Consider the following 19203-nt stretch of genomic DNA (forward strand, 5'->3'; position numbering starts at 1 on the left):
GGGCAACTAAAGGAAATACATATAAAAATTTTTTTTAATAAATGTGTTAAAAAAAAGTTCTGATGTTAAACTTACCTGTATTTCACATGTGTGTTATTCGGTCTCTGCAGGTGAAACATCTTTTGAATATAACGAATACAGTACCCAGAAAGGCAGCCTTAAAATACAGGATAATTGTCACACAAGAGAGAAACTCAAATTTGGTGAATGTGAAGAATGTAAGAAACCTTTGTCATCGCATGAAGGTCTGAAAGTGTGTGAAAAAATTCACAAGGGAGAGGAACCCCATAAATGTACAGAATACTGGGAAATTTTCTTCCATCTTGGAAATCTGAAACTGCATGAGAGAATCCACACAGGAGAGAAACCTCACAAATGTACTCAATACAAGGAAATGTCTTCTTGCTCTAGAGACCTCACTGTACACCAGAGAATTCACACAGTGGAGAAACCCTATGAGTGTAAAGAATGTAAAAAAAGATTCTCAAGGCAGAAACACCTGAAAGAGCATCAGAGAATCCACACAGGGGAGAAGCCCTATGAATGTCAAGAATGTAGGAAAAGTTTCTCCCGTTCTGGACACCTCCTCATCCATCAGAGAATACACACGGGAGAGAAACCCTATAAATGTAAATATTGTCAAAAAACTTTCTCCCAACATTGCCATCTAAAATCACATGAGAGAGTTCACACAGGAGAGAAACCCTATGAATGTAAAGAACGCAACAGATCTTTTTCTCTCAATAAACACCTCATGAAACACCAGAGAACACACATTGGAGAGAAACCTTATGAATGTCAAGAATGTAAGAAAGCTTTCACGTCCCATGACGGTCTGAAATTGCACCAGAGAACCCACACAGGAGAGAGACCGTATGAATGTACAGAATGTAAGAAAGCTTTCTCATCACATAGATGTCTGAAATGGCATCAGAGAACCCACACAGGAGAGAGACCGTATGAATGTACAGAATGCAAGAAATCTTTTTATTACAAAGAAAACCTCATTGTACACCAGAAAGCACACACTGGAGAGAGACCTTATGAATGTCAGGAATGTAGGAAGACGTTCTCAGCACTTGCAAGTCTGAAAGTGCATCAGAGAATCCACACAGGAGAGAAACCCTATGAGTGTGAGGAATGCAGGAAAACTTTTCCATACAAGAACAGCCTCGTCCACCACCAGAGAACGCACACTGGAGAGAAGCCTTATGAATGTCAAGAATGCAAGAAAAGATTTTCTTGTAAGAAAACCCTCGTCATACATCAGAGAATGCACACTGGAGAGAAACCCTACGAATGTCAAGAATGTCAGAAAGCATTCTCACAACAGAGACTTCTGAAAGTGCACCAGAGAATCCACACAGGAGAGAAACCCTATGAATGTCAAGAATGTAGGAAAACTTTCTCTCATCTCAGAAGTCTGAAAGTTCACGAGAGAACCCACACAGGAGAAAAACCCTAGGAATGTCAAGAATGGAGGAAAACTCTCACAGAAAGCAAATCTCCATGTGCATCAGAAAATTCACAGCTGAGAAACCCCTGTGACTATAAAGAGTATAGGAAAACTTTCTCAGTACACTGGCATCTGAAAGTACCTGAGAGAGTCTGCACAGGAGAGAAACCTACAAGTTTAAAGTATGTGGGGAAACAGTAAATTTTAAAGTGTGTGGGAAAACCTCCTAGCAGGCCCATCTCGAGTGGTATTTGAAAACTCACAGCAGGGAAATTGTATGAATGGTGGTCCAGGAGGTGGCTCAGTGGACTCCTATTAGACTCCTATCTTTCTCATTTAGAAATAAATAAAATCTGGGGGTTGGTTGGTATTGCAATGGGTTAAGCGCATGTGGCACAAAGCACAAGGACTGACATAAGGATCCCGGTTCAAACCCCTGGCTCCCCACCTGCAGGGGAGTCACTTCACAGGTGGTGAAGCAGATCTGTTGGTGGCTATCTTTCTCGCCCCCTTTCTGTCTTCTCCTCTCTCCATATCTTTCTCATTAATAAGTCTTAAAAAAAAAAGAAAGAAATCAACAATTTGTTTGGCTTTGTATGTTAACTCTTTTCAGCCACCAGGTTCCAGATGCTAGCATGATGCAACCAGACTTCCCTGGACTGAAGACCCCACCAATGTGTCCTGGAGCTCCGCTTCCCCAGAGACCCACCCTTACTAGGGAAAGAGAGAGGCAGACTGGGAGTATGGACCAACAAGTCAATGTCCATGTTCAGCAGGGAAGCAGTTATAGAAGCCAGACCTTCCACCTGTAACCCACAACCTTGAGTCTATACTCCCAGAGGGATAAAGAATGGGAAAGCTATTGGAAGGGTATGGGATATAAAGACCTGGTGGTGGGAATTGTGTGGAGTTGTACCCTTCCTATCCTACGGTTTTGTTCATGTCTCCTTTCTTAAAAAAGAAAAAGAAACAGGGGGTCAGGCGGTGATGCAGCGGGTAAAGAGTAGGTGGCAGAAAGCCCAAGGACCGGCTTAAGGATCCCGGTTCGAGCCCCTGGCTCCGCACCTGCAGGGGAGTCACTTCACAGGTGGTGAAGCAAGTCTGCAGGTGTCTGTCTTTCTATACCCGTCTCTGTGTCTTCCCCTCTTCTCTCCATTTATCTCTGTCTTATCCAACAACAACATCAATAACAATAAAAAGTGCAACAAAAGGAAATAAATAAATATTAGAAATCAATGACCAGTGTAAGGATCCTGGTTGGAGCCCCCAGTTCCCCACCTGTAGAGGAGTCTCCACAGGTGGTGAAGCAGGTCTGCAGGTGTCTGTCTTTCTCTTCCCCTCTCTTCCCCTCCTCTCCATTTCTCTCTGTCCTATCCAACGATAACAACATCAATAACAACAATACAACGACAAGGGTAATAAAAGAGAATAAATAAATTATTTTAAAAATCAGCAGATGATGTTTTTTTTCACTCTAGAAAATTCTGTTATCTTTATGGGATAGAGACAGCCAGAAATTGAGAGGCAGAAGGTGATAGGGAGAGACAGACACCTACAACACTGCTTCACCACTCGCAAAGCTTTCACTCTGTAGGTGGGGACCAGGGGCTTGAACCTGAGTCCTTGTACATTGTGACTTGTGCGCCCAATAGCATGCACCACAACCCAGCCTCACTTATTCTTTTATTTAATATTTATTCCCTTTTGCCACTGTTGTTTTATTGTAGTTTTTATTATTGGCGTCGTTGTTGGATAGGACAGAGAAATGGAGAGAGGAGGGGAAAATGGGGAAAGATACTTGAAGACCTGCTTCATTGCCTGTGAAGCGACTCCCTGCAGGTGGGGATCTAGGTGCTCAAACCAGGATCCTTACACTGGTCCTTGCGCTTTGCAACCCGTGCACTTAATCCATTGTGCTACCCCCTCTCCCCCACTGACTCCCACCTCACAGCTTTTCTATCTTGTGGTGATTAGCATTCTGCCTCTGTTCCTTTTGCTTAAATTACTGATCTCTTTCCTGCACCATCAGAACACCAGGAATAATACAGTGGATTTTAAAAAAAAATAATAAGCCTGGTTCTCTGAACATTCACTACTCAAAAATGTATTGGTCTATTTCCAGAGTCCTACATTTCAGTGGTCTCCTGCTGGGAAATTGTGCCAATGCAGTCACATCTGCCATGTTGTCCCCTCAGGCTACTGCTAGTTCCCTGGAGAGATGGGACATTCTCGGAGTTTAATATTATAATGGGTATAATAACTCAAAATCAAACCCACCATGAAATTTCTTAACCCCTGTGTCTCATCAGTAACAACCGTAGTTATGTCAAAGTCACAGAGACACATTTGGTACTATTTCTTTGCAAATTCTTGTGTTTGAATGGTCTGTTTCACATGTGAGTGAAACCACCCAGTAGTTGTCATATGTATAATCAGCTGTAGTGTAGTTCCTTCCATCTGTGTTGACCTAGAGGACACAGAATAATTTGTTTTTAATTGCAAAATATTACCGTCTGAAATGTACATGCCATGTCTCTTTTTTTTTTTTTTTTTTCCTGCAGGGTTATTGCTGGGGCTCAGTGCCTGTACCATGAATTCACTGCTCCTGGAGGCCACTCCCCTCCCCCCCTTTTCTTGCCCTTGTTGTAGCCATGTTGTGGCTATTATTGTTGTTGATGTTCTTCATTATTGGATAGGACAGAGAAAAATGAAGGAGGGGAAGACAGGGGGAGAGAAAGATAAGACACCTGCAGACCTGCTTCACCGCCAGTGAAACGACTTCCCTGCAGGTGGGGAGCCGGGGGCTCGAACCGGGATCCTCCCGTGGGTCCTTTGATCACTGAATAGCATAGCTGTGTATAATGGGATGTAAGTGTTCGTGTCTTCTAGATAAATACCCGAGATTGACATTGCTGTATGCATCTTTTACCTAATGATCGTCCGTGCTGTTTTTTTCCCCTTTTTAAAATATTTATTCCCTCTTGTTGCCCTTGTTGTAGTTATTATTGTTGTTATTGATGTCGTCATTGCTGGAGAGGACAGAGAAATGGAGAGAGGAGGGGAAGACAGAGAGGGGGGAGAGTAAGACAGACACCTGCAGACCTGCTTCACCGCCTGAGAGCAACTCCCCTGCAGGCGGGAAGCCGGGGGCTCGAACGGGGATCCTTACGTGGGTCCTTGCGCTTTGCACCACATGCGCTTAACCTGTGGCGCTACTGCCCGATTCCCTGCAGGTGTCTATCTTCCTCTCTTCCTCTCTGTCTTCCCCTCCTCTCTCCATTTCTGTCCTATCCAACAACGTCAACAATAACAACAGTAATAATCACAACAATTATAAAAAACAAAGGCAGCAAAAAGTATATATATATATATATGAAGACTATATATATAACAAGAAGAATATATATACATATGGAGTCGGGCGGTAGCACAGTGGTTAAGCGCATGTGGCATGAAGCTTGAGGATCCCAGTTCGAGCCCCCAGCTCCACCTGTATGGGAGTCACTTCACAGGCGGTGAAGCAGGTCTGCAGGTGTCTGTCTTTCTCTCCCCCTCCCTGTCTTCCCCTCCTCTCTCCATTCTCCTCTGTCTTATCTAACAATGGCAACATTAATAACAATAACTACTACAACAATAAAACTATATAGAGGATTTTTTTTTTTTACATAGTAGGACCCTTTGTGATGTATAGAAAGGTATTTTATTTCCTCCAGGGTTATTGCTGGGGCTCGGTGCCTGCACCAGGAATCCACTGCTCCTGGAGGCTATTTTTTCCCCTTTTATTGCCCTTTTTTTTTTCCACCAATGTTGTGGTTATTATTGTTGTTATTGATATATTTGTTGTTGGATAGTTCAGAGAGAAAATAGAGAGAGGAGGGGAAGACAGAGAGGGGGAGAGAAAGACACCTGCAGACTTGCTTCACCGCCTGTGAAGCGACTCCCCTGTAGGTGGGGAGCCGGGGGCTCGAACCAGGATCTTTAAGCCAGTCCTGGCGCTTTGCCACCTGTGCTTAACCTGCTGCACTACTGCCGGACTCCCTCTTCTTTTTTTTTTTAAGTTCATGGATATCAGTTCTTTTGATTCCACATATGAAACCATTGGGTAGCTGTCTTTCATTTTGGTTTTTTTATTAATTATTATTATTTTTTTTTACCAGAGCACTACTCAGCTCAGCCTGATTTTGGTGCAGAGGATTGAACCTGGGACTTTAGTTTCGTTTTGGTTTTTTTATTAATTATTATTATTTTTTTTTTACCAGAGCACTACTCAGCTCAGCCTGATTTTGGTGCAGAGGATTGAACCTGGGACTTTAGAGCCTCAGGCATGAGAGTCTCTTTGCAGAACCATTATGCTATCTACCCGTGCCCTCTTTCGTTCCTTGGTTTGCTAAACATAATCACTTCCAGTTGCATCCATTTTGTCCCAAATTTACACAGCATAATCTTTTCTGATTGCAAAATTGTATTCCATGGAATATATACCCCATAACCTTATGTATTTAATTTACTTAAGACAGAATGAAATTGAAAAGGGAGGGGGAAATAGGGAAAGAGACAGATACCTGCAGCCCTGTTTCAGCACTCCTGAAGCTTTTCCCCTTGCAAGTGGGGGCCAGAGGCTTGACCCTGGGTCTTTGCACACTGGTAATGTGTGTTATCGCCTGCCTCCCCACATAACCTACTTATCCTGTTATCTGTTGATAGGCATTTAGGCTGCTTCTAGTCTTTGACTATTTAGGCTGCTTCTAGTCTTTGACTATTGTGAATAATGCAGCTATGAAGGTGGAGGGTGGGGTGGTGCTGGGATAATGGTTCTGCAAACAGACACTCTCATGCCTGAGGCTCTAAAGTCCTAAGTTCAACCCCCTGCACCACCATAAACTCGAGCTGTACGTTGCTCCGGTAAAAAGAAGGAAACAACAACAAAACCACGGGTGCCTAGGTCTCTTTGAAATAGAAATAATGTGGGCGGAGGGTAGAGAGCATAATGGTTATGCAAACAGACTCATTCCTGAGGCTCCGAAGTCCCAAGTTCAGTCCCCGACATCCTAAGTCAGAGCTGAACAGTGCTCTGGTTAAAAAAAAAAAAAAGCTTCAGTATCCTTTGGACAAATAACAGAGTGTTATTGCTGGATCATAGGGAAATTCCATTTTTATTCGTTGAAGGACTATCCATACAGACTGACATTTTCTCTGAAATGTTGTGCATGGTACCATAAAACTAATGAAATTAATAAGGCACTGGCCCTTTAAGTGGGCCTGCCCTGAGTAGGCCCCGCCCCTTGAATCCTAAGGCGCCAGTGCCCGCCCCCTCTAAGGCCCCGCCTACATCGCCCGGCCCGCGGCCCTTCTGTCTCCCTGCCAGCTCCCAGGAAGGCGGTTGAATTTGATTGACATCCCCGCCGCGGAGTCCCGCCTCTTATCAGGAACGGAAGTGTCGTCACTGCAGCGCCATCTTGGCCTTCAGCGTTTCCAAAGCGTCCCGTAGCTGCGGCGAGCGTGGTGCGGGGTCTCTGGTGAGCTTCCTGGGGGCAGGACGGGTGCAGGAGGATCCCTGGTGGTGTCCAGGCTGCGGGACGGGCGGTACGGAGCGGACAGGGCGCCTGAAACCGAGAGGCCGCGCGAGCGGTTTGGCGAGTGGCAGCCCTTCCGGGCGCGCCCCCCGGCTGCAGGGCGCAGGCGCAGTCAGTTTCGCGGGGGGGGGGGGGGGTTTGCGCTGGTGTTGGGGGCGTGGTCAGCGTCATGGGCGTGGCTCTGGTAGGGGGCGTGGCTGGGCTGGGAGAGGCAGCTTGATGGTTCTGCAGAGAGGCTCCCATGCCTAAAGCTCTGAGGTGCCAGGTTCAATCCCCAGCCCCACCATCAGCCAGTGCTGAACCAGGCTCTGTTCTCTGTCCCCTCTTTGTGTAGCTCTCATTGAAATAAAGAAATAAAATATCTGTGTCAAAAGTGTAGTTTTGGGTTTTTTGTTGTTGTTGTTGTTTTCTATTTTTTTTTTTTTTACCAGAGCACTGCTCAGCTCTGGCTAATGGTGGTGCAGGGGATCGAACCTGGGATCTTCCGTCAGGTACCATAATGTTTGTGCAAAGAGAGTCTCCTGCCTGAGGCCCCAAAGTCCCAGGTTCAATCCCTTGCACCACCCATAAGGCAGAACTGAGCAGGGCTCTGGTTAAAAAAAAAAAAAAAAAAGCTATCTACTCAGATCCTATTTATTTATTACTGGATAGAGACAGAAATTAAGCGGGGAGGGGGAGAGAGAGAGGGAGAGAGAGATATACCTGCAGCCCTGCTTCATCATTCGTGAAGCTTTCACCCCTGCAGGTGGAGACCAGGGACTCGAACCCAGGTCCTTGGGCACTGTGACATGTGTGCTCAACCAGGTGGGCCACTCCCTGGCCCTCCTCCTCAGAGACCTTTACTTTGGTGCAATATTCTTTTTTTTTTTTTTTTGGTGCAATATTCTTTTGACTTACTTATTTTTCCCCCCTTGTCTTTTCACCAGAGCCCCATTCAGCACTGGCTGGTGGAGGTGCAGTGGATTGAACCTGGGAGCTCAGACCCTCAGGCAGGAGAGTCTGGCAGAACTCAGCCCTGTTCTTTGTTCTTATCCTTCTGCTTTAATTCATTTAAATGTATCCCCTAAAGACCCAGTCATGTTCCAGGTCCTGGAAAAGGATGGCAGAGGACCTAGTGGAAAACTGACAAATGTTATGCATGGACAAACTGTTGTATTCACTGTCGACTATAAAACATTAATCCCACAATAAAGGGGGAAAAAATTCAAAAAAAGAAGACCCAGTTATGTACTGCAAGAACTTTTATTGACAAAAGCCTATCCATTCTATATCCATTCTATATACATGCCTCAACTTTGTAGACACAACTACTTTTTTTTTTCTTGCAAGTACCATATATATATATTTTTTTTTTTTAATTTAAGAAAGGATTAATTAACAAAACCATAAGGTAGGAGGGGTACAACTCCACACAATTCCCACCACCCAATCTCCATAACCCACCCCCTCCCCTGATAGCTTTCCCATTCTCTATCCCTCTGGGACCATGTACCATATTTTAAAATTCTTATTTTATTTTTTGCCTCCAGGCTTATCACTGAGACTTGGTGTCAGTCCTATGAATCCACTGCTCCTGGAGGCTATTTTTCCCATCTTGTTGCCCTTGTTGTGGTTGTTATTGTTGTTGTTGTTGGAAAGGACAGAGAGAAATGGAGAGAGGAGGGGGAGAGAAATAGACACCTGCAGACCTGCTTCATCACTTGTGAAGCGACTCCCCTGCAGGTGGGGAGCAGGGGCTCCAACCGGGATCCTTAAGACGGCCCTTGTGTTTCATGGCCACCTGCGCTTAACCTGCTGTGCTACCGCCCAGCCTCCCCCCCCTTTTTTTAACCACTTCTTCAAAGGTCTCTGTCCCCATCCCCAACTCCAGATGTCTATCTTTCTCTCCTCCTCTCTATCTGCCCCATCTCTCTCAATTTCTCTCTGTCCTATTGAATAAAAATGATTTAAAAAAAGAGAGAGAGAGAGTGAGAGATTGAGTTTGGGAGCCAGCGCTTGAGAGTCCAAGACCTCATTCATTGTACCGCCTGACTTCTTCAAATTCAGTTCTTTCTGTACCTGTATACAGAGAGAGAGAGAGACACCACAGTCCCAAAGCGTCCTTCAGTGTTGTGCGGGCCTCAGCCATGGCAAAGCACCACACTGTCAAGAGTGTGTTGCTTTCCTGACCTTGTTATGTCTGTATTTATTAGTGCTCTTCCATTAGTGTCTTTCCTTCTCTCTCTCTCTCTCTCTCTCTGTCTCTCTCTCTCTCTCTCCTTCCTTTTTTTTTTTTTCTTTTTGCCTCCAGGGTTATCGCTGGGGCTCGGCGCCAGCATGAAGAATCCACTGCTCCTGGTGGCTTTTTTTTCCATTTTTATTGGACAGGACAGAGAAAAATTGAGAGAGGAGGGGAGATAGGGAGAAAGACAGACGCCTGCAGCCCTGCTCCACCTGCAGGTGGGGACCAGAGGCTCGAACTCAGGTCCTTGCACACTGAAATGTGTGTGCCTTACCGGGTCCTTTTGCTTCACGCCATGTGCGCTTAACCCTTCGTGCCACTGCCAGGCCCCCTCTAGAACTATTCCTTTCTTCCTTTCTTTCTTTTCTTTTTTTTTTTTTTTGATTTTTTAAAAAATTTATTCATTTATTTTCCCTTTTGTTGTCCTTGTTTAACATTGTTGTGATTATCGATATTATTGTTGGATAGGACAGAGAGAAATGGAGAGAGGAGGGGGAGAGAAAGACAGACACCTGTAGACCTGCTCCACCGCCTGTGAAGAGATTCCCCTGCAGGTGGGGAGCCAGGGGCCCGAACCAGGAGCCTTACTCTCGTCCTTGCGCTTTGCGCCACCTGCACTTAACCTGCTGCGCCACCGCCCGACTCCCTCTAGAACTATTTCTTGGCACAGTGGGCACAGTAAGATGGTCTTTGTTCTCCCTTGATACTGTTGTTTGTGTTCCGGTTTCTATCCTACCACTGATCAAGTCACTTAGAGTTGGAGTTTCTTCTTATTATTATTATACTACAATAATGGTATAATACCTTATAATTATTTTTTGAAACTAGAGGCACTGCCCAGCTCTGGCTTATGGTGGTGTGGGGGACTGAACCTGGGACTCTGGAGCCTTAGGCATGAAAGACTCTTTGGATAATCATTATGCTCTCTACTCCTGCCGGGATAGCCTGAGGGGACTTCTTCCCGAGCTAGTGCTCTCTGGGTTGGAGAGAACTCAACTGGAGCTGATCTAGGCTGCTGCGTGGGAGAGGGATCAGGAACTCGTGCTGCACCAACTTCCGCAGGAGATACACTCTGGAACTCTCGGAGCCGGAAAGCAATTTCCAAGTGTCTTTAATCAGAAGAGCAGCTGTTTTTATACTCTCCAAGTAGGGTGGAAACAGGATGTGATATAGAGAGGGTGGAGAGAAAAGTGACTGGTGAAAATCAGAGTGTGACAAGGAGGGGGGCGGGACAGGCGAGAATCCTATCACTGAACCACCAATGCCCTGGAGTGCTTTATGTAAAAGTGATTTATGTAAATAGACCAAAGCTTTGGATCAGTAAATCCCTATATAGGCATATGGTTAAGCAGAAGCCAGGGGGAGGTGGCATACTACCCAACATACTCCCGACTATATAATCCCTTTTTGAAATCTTTTTGTTTCTTTAATTTGTTTTTTAATTAGCTTTATTTATCTATTTATGGCATAGAGACAGCCAGAAATTGAGAGGGAAGGGGGTGGTAGAGAGGGAGAGAGACAAGAGAGACAACTGCAGCCCTGCTCCACCACTCTGCAGGTAGGAACGGGGGCTCAAACCTGGGACCCTGCACACTGTAATACATGCCTTAACCAGGTGCACCACCACCTGGCCCCCTTGTTGTTCACTCCTACGGCCCTGCTTTCACTTTCTTTCAAACTTAACACCTCTTATCTGTTAACTCCTTTCAAGTGTCCTTCCTTTTTCCTCTTCCCACTCAAGACTAGAGAAATAAGACCTGATTTCCTATGGCGTTACCCTAATTCTCTTCCCTCTCAGTGATGGTATAAAAAGAAAGGTTCCTGGCCACAAACGTTCTGGGTTCTGGTCCCTCTGGTCACCCTCTGCTAATATTTCCCTCCTCTAGCTGTATGGACCAATCCTGAAATGCCAAGCTCCTAACTTGTTTTGCCTGCTGAGATCTTTCCCAACATGAAAACACGATTCCATTTCAGCTGGGCATGTTCTCCAATAAAGTTATAGGTCATAGTGGTCCAGGAGGTGGAGTAGTGGATAAGGCCTTAGACTCTCAAACATGAGTTCCTGAGTTCAATCCTGGGCAGCACATGTACCAGAGTGATGTCTGATTCTTTCTCTCTCTCCTCCTTTCTCATTAATAAATATATATTTTTTTAAATTACAGGTTCTACATGTAGGCTGGGGCCTATGATACTGTGTAAATGTATTCCCACTTTCATAAACTAGGGACACTTTCTTTCAAGCAACAGTGCTTAATAGTCCTTACGCCGGTCATTGCACTTGACGCCACCTGCGCTTAACCCGCAGCACTACCGCCCAACTCCGTGTGCTTTATTTTAAAGATGATTTCTACACGGGGGAGACAGCATGATGGTTATGCAAACGGAGTATCACACCTGAGTCTCTGAGGTCGCAGGTTCATTCCCCTACCCTACCATAAACCAGAACTGCATAGTGCTCTGGGAGAGGAAAAAATTAAAAAAAAAAAAAAAAAGTGGTGGTTCAACTGGTTCAGTACACTTATTACGTTCTCTCTTTTAATATTTATATTTATTAGGGAGTCGGGAGGTAGTGCAGCGGGTTAAGCGCAGGTGGTGCAAAGCGCAAGGACCCGCGTAAGGATCCCGGATCAAGCCCCCAGCTCCCCACCTGCAGGGAAGCTGCTTCACAGGCAGTGAAGCAGGTCTGCAGGTGTCTTGTCTGTCTTTTGCCCCTCTGTCTTCCCCTCCTCTCTCCATTTCTCTCTGTCCTATCCAACAACGATGACATCAATAACAATAATAATTACAACAACAATGAAAATCAAGGGCAACAAAAAGGGAAAATAAATACAAAAAATTTTTTAAAAATACTTAAAAAATAATAATTAACTAGAGTATGTGTAATTTATATCAAATACTGGGACCATTTAATAGCATGTGTATTTGTAAGTCTGCTTACTTATATCTTTGCATATTCACAAAAAATTATTTACATCTGAGTATATATGTTTCAGAACATTGTTATGTTTCTTTATTGTTATGTTTTTATTCATTTTATTATTTTGAATATATATTTTTATATTTACTTATTTATTTTCCTTTTTGTTGCCCTAGTTTTTTATTGTTGTTGTAGTTATTATTGTTGTTGTTACTGGTGTCGTCGTTGTTGGATAGGACAGAGGAAATGGAGAGGGGAGAGGAAGACAGAGTTGGGGAGAGAAGGATAGACATCTGTAGACCTGCTTCATCACTTGTGAAGTGACTCCCCTGCAGGTGAGGAGCGGGAGGGAGGGGGGATTGAACCAGGATCCTTAAGCCACCTGCGCCACCTGCGCTTAACCCACTGTGCTACCACCTGACTCCTGTTTTTGTTCATTTTAAAAAAGTTAACAGGGAGTCAGGTGGTAGCACAGCATGCTACGTGCACATGGTGCAAAATGCAAGGACCAGTGTAAGGATCCCAGTTCGAGCCATCAGCTCCCCTGCAGGGGAGTCACTTCACAGGCAGTGAAGTAGGTCTGCAGGAGTCTGTCTTTCTCTCCCCCTCTCTGTCTTCCCCTCTTCTCTCCATTTCTCTCTGTCCTATTCAACAACAACAATAAAGCAAGGACAACAAAAGGGAATAAATAGATAGAATTTTTTAAAAAATAAGAAGTTAACAAGTGTGTTACACACACTTCTACTTTATATCATTCTGTACTACTTCACAGATTTTTTTGTTTTGTTTTTCTTGATGAAAGTATCTTTTTTTTTAATCTAACGATGTCCCTGAACATATTTCTGAGCTATATTTCCCCCTTGTTCTTTTCTTTTTTTAAAATTTTTATTATTTATTATTGAACAGTGACAGAGAGAAATTGATACGAGGGCGCAGGATAGAGAGGGAGAGAGACAGAGAGACACATGCAGTCCCGCTTGACTCATGAAGCTTTCCCCCTGCAGGTGGGGACCAGTGACTTGAACCTGGGTCCTTGTGCACTGTAGTGTGTGTGCATAACCAAGTGTGTCACTGTCTGGTCCGTCTCCCTTGCTTTTGAAAGCCAACAGAAGTCCCTTTGATTCTTCAACTATAAAACAGATAATTAATATTGAAATTTTTTCTCAGCAGTTTTTCCCTTTTAGCTGAAATACTCTATTAAGGCTACAGAAGTGTAGCCATGTTTTCTAGTGTTACTGCCACCTTATTATTACATTATTATGCTCTCAGCACACGGAAACTATATAGTGTCCATTTTATGTTTTTAAACTTTTTTTTTTTTTACATTTATTTTTTTCTTCTTTTCCGTTTTGTTTTGTTTTTGCCTCCAGAGCTTGGTGCCTACACTACGAACCCACTGCTCATGGAAGCCATCTTTTCCCATTGTTGTTGTTGTGTAGGATAGTGTGTGAAATTGAGAGGGGAGGGGGATACAGAGAAGGAGTAGAGTGAGATAGATACATGCAGATCTGCATCACTGCTTTTGAAGTGACTCCCCTGCAGGTGGGGAGCTGGGGGCTTGAACCAGGATCCTGCACTATTCCTTGTGCTTCACACCAGGTGCACTTAACCCAGTGCACTACCATCTAGCCCGAGTATTTAATGGCTACTGAACTCACGCAGAACCATGACAGAACTAGCTCAGCAGGTGTCCTATCATTATTTATTGTATAGGGAATTGCGAGGGAATAAAGAAAGTTGTTTATTTTCTTTTTTTTTTAAATACTTTTATTTTTTATTTATTATTGGACAGGGATAGAAATTAAGAGGTGGAGATAGAGAGGGAAAGAGTCAGAGACACCAGCAGCCCTGCTTCACCACTTGTGAAGCTTCCCCTCTGCAGGTGGGGACCAGGGGCTTGAACTCGCTTCCTTGTGCTCTGTAATGTGTGCGCTTAAGCAGGTGCGCAACCACCTGGCCCCAAGATGTTTATTTTCTCGACTTGTAGTCTCCACGTAGGGTTTAACTATGCAAAGACTCATGAACTTTGATGGTCCCTTTGTGTCACACTTCTCTTACTATCTTTTAGGAAGTTAGCAAATCGTGCAGCAGCCGCAACCAAGTCTCCTGCCTTTAATTGATCAGTTACTAGTGACATTAGAATAGTTTAGGTCAACAGAAGACATTTACAAGTTCATTTAAAAGGGGAACAAAATGAAGCCGTGACATCTGCAGAAAGACTGTGCCACTGATAGTAAATAGCATGGCTAGCAAATTGCTTCTCACAAGATTACAGTGTTTCAGGATTTCTTCTAGCTGCTACTACCCCTAATGGGATCTTAGCAGATCTGTGGCTGTAAGGGACAATAAGTCATGTTCCTACTCACTCACATCAGGTATCTTATCAAGCTATGATATGGGCATCCTAAAATGGAACAGTGATTCCCAGAGCAGTGCTGAATTCTGGCTTCTGGTGATTCTCGGGATTGACCCTGGGACTTTAGAGCCACGAGAGTCTCTAGCATAACCATTATGCTGTCTCCCCTGCCTTTATGCTACCTTTGCCCACCCCATAGGCACCAATTAATGTTTGAGATGTCACAGATATTGAGGGGCTGCATGGTGATGCAACTGGCTGAGTGCACATGTACTGATGTGCAAAGACACAGGTTCAAGCCCCCAGTGCCCACCTGTAGAGGGAAAGCTTTGCAAGTGGTGGTGAAACAGTGCTGTAGGCATCTCTCTGTCTCTGTCTCCCCCTTCCCTCTAGATGTCTGGCTGTCCCCATCCAATAAATTTTTTAAAAAGTAATATTTTTTAAAAAATTCTTTTAAAAATATTGTATTTACTTATTAGATAGAGATAGGGAGAAATTTAGAGGGGAGATGGAGATTGAGACGGAAAGAGAGACACCTGCGGCCCTGCTTTACCGCTCTTGAAGCTTTCCCTCTGCAGCTGGGGACCAAAGGCTTGAACCTGAGTCCTTGTGCACTGTAATGTGTGTGTTTAACCAGGTATACTACCGCCTGACCCCTCAAAATAGTTTTTAAAAGATAAAATTTAAGAGGGCCAGTGGTGGTGCCCCTGGTTGAGCGCACATGTTACAATGTACAAGGACCCAAGTTCAAGTCCCCGGTCCCCACCTGCAGAGGGAAAGCTTTGCGAGTGCTAAAGCAGGGCTGCAGGTCTCTCTCTCTCTCTCTCTCTCTCTCTCTCTCTCTCTCTGACTCTCTACCTCTCCCTTCCCTCTCAATTTCTGGCTGTCTCTATCCAATAAATAAATAAAGATTAAAAATAAAAAGATAGGTTTGAGCCTTGGATCCCCACCTGCAGGGGAGTTGCTTCACAGGTGGTGAAGGAGATCTGCAGGTGTCTTATCTTTCTCTCCCCCTCTCTGTTTTCCCCAACTCTCTGGGTTTCTCTCTATCCTGTCCAACAACACCATCAAGAACAACAATAATAACTACAACAATAAAAAACAAAGAAACAAAAAATAAAATTAAAAAAAAAGTCACAGATGTTAGCCTTACAAAGTTATCAGGTCATGATTGTGCAAACCTGAGACAGCCTGGTATACTACAATATATTTTCTTCTTTTTAATATATATTTCATAGAGTCTTAATCTTACAACATTATAAATTAATAGGGGTATAATTCCTTACAACTTCCACCATTAGTGTTCTGTGTCCCTCTACAAAAACTGGAACAGGGGAAGACACTGGCTCACTTAATGATGGCCATTTTGGCTAGTGCCAGACAATCTCATCACCTAGGGTCCTAGTTAGGAAATCATAGATTCACTCACAGATATAGTGGGTCTAGCCCTCTAAGGGAATCCCTCTTTTACCTTCAGTGATCATTTTTGTTGGGAAAGTCCTAAGATATATGTCTGGATGATCTCCCATAGAGAGATACCTGCAGCACTGCTTCACTAATCGTGGAACCTCATGAGGGCAATTTTTCCTTACAGGATATGGTGTCCTTTGAGGACGTGGCTGTGATGTTTACCGGGGAGGAGTGGCAGCATCTGGAGGATGATCAGAGGAGCCTGTACAGAGATGTGATGCTGGAGACATACAGTATCCTGGCCTCAGTGGGTGAGCAAAGCACCACAGTCATTTCCAGCTGGAGACAGTGTTTTCATGATACATGCAGAGATATATGTGAAGTTGCAACCTACTGACGTATAAGCTCTCAAGCAAAAGAAAGTGGACATGTGGCTCTTGGATGATTTGTTAATGTTTCCCCTTCATTGCTTAAGTCTTTTTTTTTTTCAATAGTTTTCTTTGTTTATTGTTGGGTAGAGATAGAGAGAAATTGAAAGGGCAGGGGTGGGCATAGGGAGAGAGAGATACCTGTAGCCCTGCTTCACTACTTGTGAAGCTTTCCCTCTGCAGATGGTTTCCAGGGGCTTGAACCTGGGTCCTTGCACATTGTAATGTGAGCACCTAACCTGGTGTGCTTTTTTTTTTTTTTTTAAGTTTTTAAGTTTTTTAAGTTTTTTTTTTTTTACTATATTTATTGGATATAGGCAGCCAGAAATCAAGAGGGAAGAGGGAGAAAGGGAGACAGACAGATACCTGTAGTCCTGCGTCAACACTTGCAAAGCTTTCCCCCTGCAGGGGCTCAAATCCGGGTCTTTACACACTGTAACATGTGTGCTTAACCAGGTGCACTACCACCTGGCCCCCATAAGTCTTAAAACTGTACTGTTGGCTGTCTTTAAAGCTGATGAAACACAGAGCTATTCACAAGTAATTTAAAAGATTTCTTTTCAATAGGGCTTTGTATTACCAAACCAGAGATGATCATCAATTTGGAGTGTGGAATAGAGCCATGGAATATAAGTGAACCTCTCATGCACAGTCTGTCAGGTTTGTAACTGCTCTGTGGGCAGGGAAGACAGGTATAAATAAAGACCACCATATTTCAGTTTTACTGGGCAACAAATCACAAAATTTCTCCCACATGCAAATGCCTGAAATGTTAAACTACCTGTATTTCACATTTGCTTTATTTTATGTGCACAGGTGAGAAACCTCTCAAATGTAAAGAACAAACAAACAGAACAAACTTCTCCCAGACATGCAGAAAAAAAGCTCATGAGAAAAGTCACACAGGAGTGAAACTCTTTGAATGTAAAGAATGCAGGAAAACTTTCTCCAGGCATGGAAGTCTGAAACTCCATCAGAGAGTCCACACCGGAGAGAAACCCTATGAGTGTAAAGAATGCAGAAAAGCTTTTTCCCAGCATGGAAGTCTGAAACGACATCAGAGTATCCACACGGGAGAGAAGCCCTATGAATGTAAAGAATGCAGAAAAACCTTTTCCTGCAACAGTAACCTCATTAGACACCAGAGTATTCACAGTGGAGAGAAACCCTTTGAATGTAAAGAATGTAGGAGAACTTTCTCCCATCATCTCAGTCTGAAACACCATCAGTGTGTCCACACAGGAGAGAAACCTTATGAATGTAAACACTGTGGGAAAACCTTTTCCCAGCATGGATCTCTGAAACGACATCAGACTGTCCACACAGGAGAGAAACCCTACGAATGTAAGGAATGTAGGAAAACGTTTTCCTATCATGGAAATCTGAAAGTGCATCAGAGAACTCACACGGGAGAGAAACCCTACGAGTGTAAAGAATGCAGGAAGACTTTTCCTTGCACGAGTTACCTCATCAGACACCAGAGTATGCACAGGGGAGAGAAACCCTACGAGTGCAAAGAATGCAGGAAAACTTTCTCCCACCATGGAACTCTGAAACGACATGAGAGAATCCACACAGGAGAGAAACCCTATGAATGTAAAGAATGTAGCAAGACTTTTTCCCAGTATGGAAGTCTGAAAGAGCACCAGAGAACCCACAGACGAGAGAAACCCTACGAATGCAGTGAGTGTAGGAAAACATTCTCATGGCGCGGAAGCCTGAAAGCGCATCAGAGAACTCACACGGGAGAGAAGCCTTACGAGTGTAAAGAGTGTTTGAAAACTTTCTCCCGCCTTGGAAGTCTGAAATGGCATCAGAAAATCCACACAGGAGAGAAACCCTATGAATGTACAGAATGTAAGAAAACTTTTTCCCTTCCTGGAATTCTAAAAGTTCATCAGGCAATCCACAAGGAAATGAAATCCTATGAATGTAAAGAGTGTAGAAAGACTTTTCCTTGCAACAGTTACCTCGTCAGACACCAGAGTATTCACAGCGTAGAGAAATCCTACGAATGTAAGGAATGTAGGAAAACTTTCTCCCACCACGGAACTCTGAAACGACATCAGAGTATCCACACAGGAGAGAAACCCTATGAGTGTAAAGAATGTAGCAAGACTTTTTCCCGTCAGGAATATTTGAAAGAGCACCAGATAACCCACAGAGGAGAGAAACCCTACGAATGCAGTGAGTGCAGGAAAACATTCTCATGGCGCGGAAGTCTGAAAGCGCATCAGAGAACTCACACAGGAGTGAAACCCTACGAGTGTAAAGAGTGTTTGAAAACTTTCACCCGACATGGAAGTCTGAAATGGCATCAGAAAATCCACACACGAGAGAAAACCTATGTAATGTTAAGAAATCAGGAAGACATTTTCTTACAATTAAATTTGCATCAGATACAGTAGGACACAGGAGAAAAATGCTATGAATGCAAAGCTTGTAGTAAAACCTCCTGGCAGGCACATCTCAAGTAGCATCAGAAACTCACAGTAGGGCTAAGGAGACAGCATAATGTTATGGACTGTCATGCCTGAAGCTCTAAGGGCCCAGGTTTAATCCTCAGAGCCACCATAAACTCTAGCTGAGTGATGCTCTGGTCTCTCATTAAAATAAAATATTTAAAAAATAGTAACAATTAAGAATCCCAAGGAGTCAGGCGGTAGCGCAGTGGGTTAAGCGCAGGTGGCGCAAAGCGCAAGGACCGGAATAAGAATCCCAGTTCAAGCCCCCTTGCTCCCCACCTGCAGGGGAGTCGCTTCACAAGCAGTGAAACAGGTCTGCAGGTATCTATCTTTCTCTCCCCCTCTCTGTCTTCCCCTCCTCTCTCCATTTCTCTCTG

General features: G+C 44.0%; 2 protein-coding genes across 2 annotated transcripts; both read left to right on the forward strand.

The window, feature by feature from the left end:
- Nucleotides 1-394: 394 nt before the first annotated feature.
- Nucleotides 395-1465, forward strand: LOC107522676 (zinc finger protein 271-like). Its single transcript, XM_016189518.2, has one exon. The coding sequence runs from the start codon at nucleotides 395-397 to the stop codon at nucleotides 1463-1465; it is 1071 nt and encodes a 356-aa protein (XP_016045004.2).
- Nucleotides 1466-6911: 5446 nt separating this feature from the next.
- LOC103116113 (zinc finger protein 420-like) lies at nucleotides 6912-18771 on the forward strand. Its single transcript, XM_016189545.2, has 4 exons — nucleotides 6912-6972; nucleotides 16118-16244; nucleotides 16929-17021; nucleotides 17178-18771. The coding sequence occupies exons 2-4, from the start codon at nucleotides 16121-16123 to the stop codon at nucleotides 18767-18769; spliced, it is 1809 nt and encodes a 602-aa protein (XP_016045031.1). The 5' UTR covers nucleotides 6912-6972; nucleotides 16118-16120; the 3' UTR covers nucleotides 18770-18771.
- Nucleotides 18772-19203: the final 432 nt, after the last annotated feature.

This window comes from Erinaceus europaeus, unplaced genomic scaffold (assembly GCF_950295315.1).
Source record: "Erinaceus europaeus unplaced genomic scaffold, mEriEur2.1 scaffold_420, whole genome shotgun sequence".
NCBI lineage: Eukaryota > Metazoa > Chordata > Mammalia > Eulipotyphla > Erinaceidae > Erinaceus > Erinaceus europaeus.

What these genes read in the sequence shown, in the direction of transcription:
- LOC107522676 (XM_016189518.2), top strand. Translation starts at nt 395, where the DNA reads ATGTCTTCTTGCTCTAGAGACCTCACTGTACACCAGAGAATTCACACA.
- LOC103116113 (XM_016189545.2), top strand. Translation starts at nt 16,121, where the DNA reads ATGGTGTCCTTTGAGGACGTGGCTGTGATGTTTACCGGGGAGGAGTGG. An exon ending in CAGTATCCTGGCCTCAGTGG is followed by an intron (nt 16,245 to 16,928) that starts GTGAGCAAAGCA and finishes TCTTTTCAATAG; the next exon opens with GGCTTTGTATTACCAAACCA. An exon ending in TCTCATGCACAGTCTGTCAG is followed by an intron (nt 17,022 to 17,177) that starts GTTTGTAACTGC and finishes TTATGTGCACAG; the next exon opens with GTGAGAAACCTCTCAAATGT.